This window comes from Physeter macrocephalus, chromosome 4, assembly GCF_002837175.3.
Source record: "Physeter macrocephalus isolate SW-GA chromosome 4, ASM283717v5, whole genome shotgun sequence".
In the NCBI taxonomy this organism is placed as follows: domain Eukaryota; kingdom Metazoa; phylum Chordata; class Mammalia; order Artiodactyla; family Physeteridae; genus Physeter; species Physeter macrocephalus.
Window position 1 is genome coordinate 72130885 of NC_041217.1, and position 10678 is coordinate 72141562.

Sequence of the window (10678 nt, forward strand, 5' to 3'; positions counted from 1 at the left end):
AATAATAAACAACTGATGTATTATCGCATTAGTCTTCTGATAGGAGTCTAAGCTGCTAGCTTTTCCATTCCTTACCCCTTTGAGAATCTGATGAAAGCTGTGCAGCCACTCCCCAGAAAAATGTACACATCTACATACATGAAGTTTTTTTATGTCACTTTTTTTGGATTTATTATTCTCTTGAAGTTCATTTATTGACACTTCCTTTTTCTATCAATGCATTCAAGGTCCAAGATACCAAGGCTCAAAAATCTCTGCAGAAGGGAATGAACAGGGACAAAGATAATTCTATCCATTTTGTAAAAGTGTCAGAGGAATTCATTGTGTTGCTCTGTGTTATAGAATCAATTTGTTATACTGCTAGGATTAGAACCCAGTTTAATATTCTAGGAACATAATCTCAATCAAAGAAGTCTCAGGGGGCATTAAAGCATTTTTTTTTTTTTTTTTTTTTTTTTTTGCGTTACGCGGGCCTCTCACTGTTGTGGCCTCTCCCGTTGCGGAGCACAGGCTCCGGACGCGCAGGCTCAGCGGCCATGGCTCACAGGCCCAGCCGCTCTGCGGCATGTGGGATCTTCCCGGACCGGGGCACGAACCTGTGTCCCCTGCATCGGCAGGCGGACTCTCAACCACTGCGCCACCAGGGAAGCCCTAAAGCATTTTTTAAATGCATGTGACGCTTCATAAGCAAGCTCTGCATTTTGTCCTTAGACCTAAGCTAAGACAAAATATATATATATATATTTTTAAGACAAGATATTGATAGTAATTAAGTCAGGTTTTCATGGCTTTATTAGGGCAGCAGCTTTGGTGCCCTGATTGTTATCGCCTTTGTTGAAAGAGCTGAGATGCTGGCTGTTGAGGAGGAAAGGCCAGACAGAGTTGGCTGTCAGGATTTTGGGAGTCTGGGTGGTGTTTCTCATAATTTGTCCCTAGAATTTGAATAAGAATCAGGGAGTGTAGGGATGTATTTGTTGGATGGTGTTAAGATACAGATTCCAGGGACTTCCCTGGTGGTGCAGGGGTTAAGAGTCCACCTGCCAAGGCAGGGGATGTGGGTTTGAGCCCTGGTCCGGGAAGATCCCACATGCCACGGAGCAACTAAGCCCATGCTCCACAACTGCTGAGCCTGCGTGCCACAACTACTGAAGCCCACGTGCCTAGAGCCCGTGCTCTGCAACAAGAGAAACCACCACAATGAGAAGCCCATGTACCGCAACAAGGACCCAACGCAGCCAAAATAAATTAAAAAAAAAAAAAGATACAGATTCCAGGGCCTCACTCCATACCTACTGAATCAGAATCACTAATGGTTATCATCTAGGTATCTAATTCTTATATATCCTAATGGTTGGAAACTACTGGTCTGGGAGAAATAAGAGTGTATGATAAGGGTTGATTGAGGAAATGGAATAATGGTTAGTGGGGAAGGTGAAAATCCTCTTTCTTTATAACAGTATTTTTTTGTTTCCTTATTAGGATAGATTTAAAAAAGAGAACATAGAGCTAGTGACTAGGGTAGGTTTGGATCCCCAGATCTACCAGCTGAATTTTGTGAGTGCTGGTAAATAGGAAATGATGCTAGATATAGATCACAGTACCAAACTTTAGCCATATGCCGGTTTATTTTGGTAATATTACGTGGCTAACTATTTTCACATGTTCCTAGTACCATCTGCTCTGCATATTATTAAAAGTGAGAGTATCGTTTGCAAAAAATAAGAGGCTGTACTAGAGGGGGTGGGTACACAAAATTGAGATCAACTGGGTAGATGCTGACATTGTCAATCAGTCAAAAAAGTAATTAGACCCAGAGGGCAGGTTCCACAATCAGGCTACTAAAAGCTAAGCAGAACTCAGAAGAAACCTTCCTAAATGATTTTTCAACATGTTTGCCAAATGGGTTCTCTGAGAATATTGGCTGACCCATTTGTATGGTATGGGCAGACGCTGTCTATTATAGTTCTTGCACCTAAACAGATGGGGTATGTGCAGACGTGTGTGCAGTATCCATATGTTATAGGCTTTCCCCAGAACTTATATTATTCAGCAACGGTTGTAAAGAACCTGCTGTAAAGAGACTTACATAGAAAGTACTATAGAGATTACGAAGACAGGATTCCATTCCTAAGGATTTAAAACATTTTTATTGGGGGATAAACCTATAGATGGGTGAAAAAGCCTTCACATTTAAATAGCTATATATAGACAATGCAGATTTATATATTATAAACAATAAATGATGAGTAAAGAATATCAGTTTAGATAGGGGTTTATCAGTACAAATTTTCCAGTGATTATGAATAAAAAATGTGTGTTTGGGACTTCCCTGGTGGTGCAGAGGTTAACAGTCAACCTGCCAATGTAGGGGACACGGGTTCAATTCCTGGTCCGGGAAGATCCCACATGCCGCGGAGCAACTAAGCCCGTGCACCACAACTACTGAGCCTGCGCTCTAGAGCCCACAAGGCACAACTACTGAGCCCGCACACCACAACTACTGAAGCCTGTGCACCTAGAGCCCGTGCTCCACAACAAGAGAAGCTACTGCGGTGAGAAGCCCGCACATCGCAATGAAGAGTAGCCCCCGCTTGCCACAACTAGAGAAAGCCCGCACGCAGCAACGAAGACTCAATGCAGCCAAAAATTTAAAAAAAGTGTGTGTATATATTTTAATTTTATTTTTTATTATTTTATTTTTTTTTTTTTGCGGTATGCGGGCCTCTCACTGTTGTGGCCTCTCCCGTTGCGGAGCACAGGCTCCGGACGCGCAGGCTCAGCGGCCGTGGCTCACGGGCCCAGCCGCTCCGCGGCATGTGGGATCTTCCCGGACCGGGGCACGAACCCATGTTCCCTGCATCGGCAGGCGGACTCTCAACCACTGCACCACCAGGGAAGCCCTATTTGTATTTTTAATAAAAAATATTTATTATGAAAAATTAAGAAAAGAAAGTTCTATTCTTCAGTCTTTGTTGATTCTTTCTAGATATTTTCTCTGTGTTTAATCAAGCACATATTCATCTTTTTTTCCAAGAAAGGAATCATACTATACATATTGTCCTGCATCTGCAACTTGCTTCCTTCACTTAATATAATTTAGACATCTTTCTATTGTAATACATAGAGGTCTTCCTCTCCTGTGTAATGGCTACATAGTGGTAAGGAATTAGTTATTTTCATTTGCTAGACTTTGTTTTTGCTTTTTGTTTTAATTCAGTTCCTCATTGCACTAGCCACATTTCAAGTTCTCAGTTGCCTCATGTGGCTAGTGGCTACCATTGTTGTACAATGCATATGTAGAACATTTCCTACCTTGCAGAAAATTCTGTTAGACGATGCTGATCTAAAGTAGTCCCAGGAAAAATTTTACCTTAATATAACAATCCAGGGGCTTCCCTGGTGGCACAGTGGTTAAGAATCTGCCTGCCAATGCAGGGTACATGGGTTCGAGCCCTGGTCTGGGAAGATCCCACATGCCGTGGAGCAGCTAACCATGCACCACAACTACTGACCCTGCACTCTAGAGCCCACAAGCCACATCTACTGAAGCCTGCGTGCCTAGAGCCCATGCTCCACAACAAAGAGAAGCCACCGCAATGAGAAGACCACGTACCACAACTAAGAGTAGCCCCCGCTCACTGCAACTAGAGAAAGCCTGTGCAGCGACAAAGACCCAATGCAGCCAAAAATAAATAAATAAAATAAATTTATTTAAAAGAAAAAATATATATATAACAATCCATAATTGATTGACTCCTTCAAGATTTTTAGTTAGGAATCTAAAAAACATCATAGCATCAACATTGGAGAAAAGTGCGAGGGAGAAAAATACCCATACTTCTATGCTCTGCCATTACAAATGTTTGTTATTTTGTATATTTTTAGTTATTTCTGAGTTATTGAAGGGATATAATTTTTTTATGCTTATGAGTATTATGTGTGTATTGTGTTGTACTTTTGTCATGAATGTGTTGGACATGTATAGAATGTTTACATTCTATATGTATATACTATTTTATACTAAGGCATCATAATTATAGTCATTCCCTAATTATTGGGAATTAGGGTCATTCCTTTTTTCACTATCAATGCCTTTGTATAAAGAGTTTTACAAAAATATTATTTTAATGAGATGCACTACTCTAAGTGGATTTACTGAGAAAAATTATATGTTCAGTTTTCAGGCTTTTGCTGCATTTTGAGAAATTTAAGTTTTGTTTGAAGGAAGGAAGGAAGGAACTTGGCTAATTGGGGAGAATAGGTGAGATGAGTCCACTTTGGGAAATGATCTGTGCACAGGCACTGAGGAAAAAAAGAATAAGTTGTTTAAAAACTTCAGAATAGGGAATTCCCTTGCGGTTAGGACTCTGCGCTTTCACTGCTGAGGGCCTGGGTTTAATTCCTGGTTAGGGAACTAAGATCCTGCAAGCCGTGTGGCACAGCCAAAAAATAAGTAAAAAATAAAATAAAAATAAAAACTTCAGAATAAATGTGCTTTATTGGAGTAGATTCTTATGGCGCTGAACATCTTAAATTTTCATTAGAGATATGAGTTCAGAGTTGGGAATAAGTGTCTAAAACATTTTTTTTCCTAGATGAGGCAGATGATGATGACGATCCAGAATATAATTTCCTGGAAGACCTGGATGAACCAGACACAGAGGATTTCCGCACTGACCGGGCAGTAAGAATCACCAGTGAGTCTGTGTTTATTATGAGTCCTGGTCTTGACTTCTCCACATCTACCTTTGTTTACTTTGCAGATTTTTGAGGTTGAAGTTTGTAGTGCACTTAAGACATTTAAGCTTCCTCTACCCATTTATTTCTGTAATTCTTTAAATTTACATATATATTCAGGAAGCCTATCATTTACTCATTTATACATCCCACAGTCATGTATTGAGTATTTGGCAGCGATTGTACCAAAATGAATAAGACATGGCCTCTGCCTGTAGGATGTCAGCTTAGTAGGGGGATACAAACAGAAACAGTTACAGTACCAAGTGATAGGTGCTATAATAATAGTTTGTGTATACACTAGTGGCCTAAAAGAGGGTTATACTGTCCTAATGTATGGTATGGGTTAGGGAAGGATTCACAAAATGGGATGCTTTATTTTAGTTTTGAAGGAGCAATAAGAAATTTTTGGTGAATGGGGCAGAGAGGGATATTGCAAATAGAAGAATTCTGCAAACCATGGAATTTTGAAACAATACATGTGTTTGGAAAATAGCAAGTAGTTTGGTTAAGTTGTATGAGTGAGTGGTGATAGATGAGTTAAGCAGTGTTCAGTTCATGGAGAACCTTAGATCTGATTTTTGATCTGTCAAAAAGGAGAGCTCAAATAACTCAAAGCAGGAAATAAATAGGAACTGATTTGGATTTTAGAAATTTCACTTTGATTTAATGCCAGTTTAATGTATTGATTTGGTGGGTAAAGAGAGCAAGATTGGAGGCATGGAAAACAATTAAATAACTTGGCTTGAGTCATTTGTTTAAAATTATTTCATTGCTAGTTTGCCAATGATGGAAAACATATTTCAGGAACTGTTGATTTTTATTGAGTGTGTGCATGACCCTGTACTGGAATAGTATACACAACATGATGAAGGTAAGACGTTGGCTCTTGACGAGGTTATGAAGAAAGTTTTATAAGTATCCAAAAGTGTTTATTATGTACCTAAATAATGCAAGTCTTTGTGCAAAGAGAATTATGTAAACACAATCCTTTAGGACTTATGTTCTGTTTTGTTGCTTTATTTCATCTTTCATGTTGTTTTTAAGATTAGAATGCCGTTTCCTTTATGAAGATCTTCCATTTATTTTGGTATGTTATGACAGTTAAGGTTGCATTGAAAGGAAAGCACCAGGAATCAAAGAGAAAGTGTAGAAAGAAAAGGCTTGAGGATTTAGGTTTTGAGAAAATTGTGAAGGAGGGTCTAGGAAGGTATGAGAAAAAACAAGAAAGCCTTTTGTCTCAGAAACCAAGGGAAGAGTCTTTCAAGAAGGAGCGAATGGTCCACAGTGTCATGTGCTGGTCATGAAACATTTTCTGCTTGAAGCAGAAAAGTAGAAGATTGCATTTCAATTCAGCTCTCAGCCTGGTATACACTTGCCTTCTCTTCTTGTTTGTCTGTTACTTTCTTCATTTTATAGATACAGTTGACCTTGAGCAACTCAGAGGCTAGGGGTGCCCAACCCCAGTGTAGTTGAAAATCCGACTAGAAGTTTTGACTCCCCAAAAACTTAACTACTAGTAGCCTACTGTTGAAGGCTTACCAATAAAATAAATAGTTATTAACATGTATTTTATATATAATGTGTTTTGTATACTGTATTCTTACAGTAAAGTAAACTAGAGAAAAGAAAATGTTATTAAGAAAATCATAATAAGGAAGAGAAAATACATATACAGTACCGTATTTATCGATACTGTAAGTTTATATTACTGTTTACAAGCTGAATCATCTGTCAGTATCTATATTAATATTGTCTTATATGATACAAAACACTGTAGATATACATGTTACAAACACTAGACAAGAAAAATGAAAAGGTAATGTGAAAAAGGAACATTTATTTACTCGTATAAGGATTCATGCATTGATAATGAAGAAGCAGCAGTATGATGGCTTGATGTAGCCTAGTGTAATTGATATGATTGCTTCACAGATCTCTTCTTAGTACTCTGGCCTATACACTGCTGAATGGTTACAAAATTTTTATGGCATACAGTATTACAGTCATATTCATGTACAGGATTGGAAACATTGTTACATTTTAAAAAAATGTGATAATAGGCTGATACACAGTTGGTAATGTAATTCTTTGAAAGCACAGTTATAAATCATTAATAAAACTAACCTTAATTTTATTAATTATTAATTTTATATTAAATATCACTCACTTTATGCCTATGTAAGGATAGGCTATCCATTTCAAGACACGTCTTGCACATGATGTTCTACATGATGAATACTTAGGCGATGATGATGATGATGATGACACAAAAACATCTCATACGATTCTTGCCATACAGTTATTAGATTTTCACACAAAGGTACACATACATACACAACAGATAAGTTTATTAACTGTAGGCATGATGATTATTTACTATTCATTAAGTTGCAGTGGGTCATCATAAAGGCCTTCATCCTTGTCTTCACATTCAGTAGGCTGAGGAGGAAGAGGAGGAGGAGGGGTTGGTCTTGCTGTCTCGGGGTGGCAGAGGCAGGAGAGGTGGTGGAGGAGGAAGGGGAGGCAGAGAGTGTAACTTTATGGAAATACATTGTAATTTCTGTGTGACTTTTTTGCTTTTTCATTTCTCTAAAAATGTTTCTGTATGGTACCAGTCCCTCTCCCACCATGTGCTTTGGTTTCAGAGTCTATATCATAGAAGCGTCCTTGTAAAAGAAGTCAAAAGCAGTCTTAAATAATCGGAACCCTGCTGCCTGATTATCTAATGTCAGTTTTTTTTCTGACACAGCTTCTTCTACATCTTCTTCCTCATCGTCTGGCACTGTTTTGGAAGCACTCATCTTCATCAGGTCATCTTTTGTTAATTCCTCTGGTGCGGTGTCTGTTAGCTCTTGAATTTCTCCAAGATTCAGAACTTGAAACCCTTCACCCCCATCTTTTTTTGGCCATATTCACAGTCTGTTTCATGATTTCCTTGATTGGCTCTGTCGTAAATCTTGTGAAGTCATGCAGGACATCTGAACACAGTTTTCTCCAGCAGGAATTTATTGTTTCAGATTTGATGGCTTTCATGGCTTTTTCTTTAACAATGATGGCATTTTCAGTGGTGTGATCCTTCCTCCAGACTTACGTGATGTTCTCTCCATTTGGGTCTCTTCTTTAGTGTGGATAATCCTTTCCATAGAATATCATGTGTAATGAGCCTTAAAGGTCCTTATGACCCCTGATCTAGAGGCTGAATTAGAGACATGTTTGGAGATGAGTAGACCACTTAGACGCCTTCAGTGTTGAATTCATGGGGTTCTGGGTACCCAGGGGCATTGTTCAATTTCAAAAGAACTTTAAAAGGCAAACTATTTCCTGACTTCAGGGACAAAGCATCGATGGAACCAATCCATAGAAAGGCCCTTCTTTTTGTATATCTAAAGACTGGCAGCTCGTGTTTATCTTCTCCCTTCAAGGTGAGCAGCTTTATAGATAAGGGCAGTCCTGGTGGTAAATGCGACTGCATTTTCACAAAACAGTAGACTTAGCCTCTCCCTTCCTGCCTTAAATCCTGGTGCTTCTCTTCCTTACTAATGTCTTTTGAGGCTTTATTTTTAAAAATTTTTTCCCATCCAGAATAGGGCATTTTCATCTGCACTAAAAACCTGTTCAGGCAGATATCCTATCTCATCAGTCTGGGAACTTGTCTGCTGCCTCTGCGTTAGCAGAGGCTTCTCCTGTTATCTTGACAGTTTTTAAGCCAAACCTCTTTCTAAAATTATCAAACCATCCTTTGCTGGCATTAAATTCTCCAGCCTTAGATCCTTCATCTTCCTTTTGCTTTAAGTTGTCATGCTTTTTCTCAAATCATATTGGAGTCTATAGGTATGCCTTTCTTATAACAATCCTGCACCCACATAAAAGCTGCATTTTCAATATGAGATAAAAATGTATTTCACAAAAAGTGCAAGGTCTTTGCACCTGTCGGCATAGCGGCAGCTATGGCTTCATGAATTTCCTTTTCATTTTTTACAATGGTCCTTACACTGGATTCATTTATCTTGAAATGGTGGGAAATCACAGCTGTAGACCGCAATCTCTGGTGCATATCAAGCAATTCAGCATCTTCTTGTAATGTCATGACTTTTCTCTGCTTCTTGGGAGCACTTCCAGCATCACTAGTGGCACTTTGCATGGGTCCCATGGTGTTATTCAAGGCCTATGGTATTGTGCTAAATTTGATGAAAAATACTCAAGAACCACAAGAGATCACTTTTTCCTACAGTACGCAATTTGCTGGAGAGACAAACTGCTCAGGAGATGTTTTAAGCAGATACTTGCAACACCTGAGCTAGCAACAGGAGGTGGCTATGAAATTATTACAGAAGTACAGTATACGCCACAGTGAATTTTATGCAGTTATGATTTCATACTGCATCTTTATGTTTGGGTTTCTCTTGACCGCGAATGGTGCCATGTATGGTCTGTAAGTGTGTGCGTAAGTTTTGATAAATTTTAACTTTTTAGAGTAGATTTGTGTACATTTTATGGTAGTAAATGATAAAATAGACTAGTATCTACATATAGTTTATGCATTCATGACATACCTAACTTCTTCTTAAATTTTTTGTTATTTCTAGGCTCTGTGGTTTGTCTGAGGGTTTTTTCAAATTGTTGCACATCCCCCCCAAATTGTTCCAATATATTTACTGAAAAAATCTGCATATAAGTGGACCCATACAGTTCAATTCCATGTTCAAGGGTCAACTGTAATTTCTCAGGGATATCCTCCTCAGTTAGAATTGATCTTCTTGCTCTGTAATCCATACTATTTTTTTTTTCACAACTCACACACACACACTGTATTTTATTTTTACAAGAGATAAATAAACTGACACCAAGCATTGTAAATGGATGACCACAACAAAAGCAACAATGATTGCAATTACCAAACATGAAACACACTCATACTATGTCATAATATTAACATTCAGTCCAGTAATCCTCCACTGTAACAGCTCCTTTACTTTGCAGTGTGACATTCAGTCCAGTAAACCTCCACTGTAACAGCTTCTTTACTTTGCAGTGAAAATTGATTTGTATATTTTTTGCCTCTGAGTCCTTGTGGGATTTTTTTTTTTTTATTCAAACAGAAAGTCACAAAAATTATCATCATCATCATCAGTTCACTCAGTCCCATGCAATTAATTTTTTTTATCTTGATCTTTTGTTAGCACTATTATGAATTCATCAGTTTTCCATTAGAATTCTGAAAATACTTATTCATTCAGTTCAGCAGTATAGTCATTACCAGAAACCTGTACATCTCAGTCTTTTCCATGAATTCCTTGAAGATGAAACCCTTTTATAGGAACATTTTTGCGAAAGCATCAGAATACACCCAGAACTGTCTGTAAATGACGAAAGACTTAAAAATGACCACGATTAAAGATTTGATGAAAGTTCATAATAATGCAATTGACAAGGAAATTTAGTTATTTCTGAGATATACATTTTAAAGTAATAACTAGAATTATGACTTATAACATTATACCAGAACATATAAGATTTTTAGAAATTTCATGTAATGTCTGAAACATTTATATTAACATATTTCCATACAAATAACCCAAAGAAAGTTTAGTATTAGTTGTGTTTGTTTGTTTGTTTATAATGCAGATTCTTATTAGTCATCAATTTTATACACATCAGTGTATACATGTCAATCCCACTCGCCCAATTCAGCACACCACCATCCCCACCTCACCGCGGTTTTCCCCCCTTGGTGTCCATACATTTGTTCTCTACATCTGTGTCTCAACTTCTGCCCTGCAAACTGGTTCATCTGTACCATTTCTCTAGGTTCCACATACATGCATTAATATACGATATTTGTTTTTCTCTTTCTGACTTACTTCACTCTGTATGACAGTCTCTAGATCCATCCACGCCTCAACAAATGACCCAATTTCGTTCCTTTTTAAGGCTGAGT

The 10678-nt window shown here is 38.1% G+C and overlaps 1 protein-coding gene across 3 annotated transcripts in view; it reads left to right on the plus strand.

Annotated features, from left to right (window-relative positions):
• The window catches only part of GON4L (gon-4 like), a 96698-nt gene that overhangs the window by 38071 nt on the left and 47949 nt on the right, over window positions 1-10678 (plus strand). For all 3 annotated transcript variants that reach the window (XM_028488772.1, XM_007110398.3, XM_055084295.1), the window contains one exon: window positions 4596-4697. In XM_028488772.1, the coding sequence (XP_028344573.1) occupies window positions 4596-4697 (102 nt within the window). The remainder of the gene's footprint in view (window positions 1-4595; window positions 4698-10678) is intronic.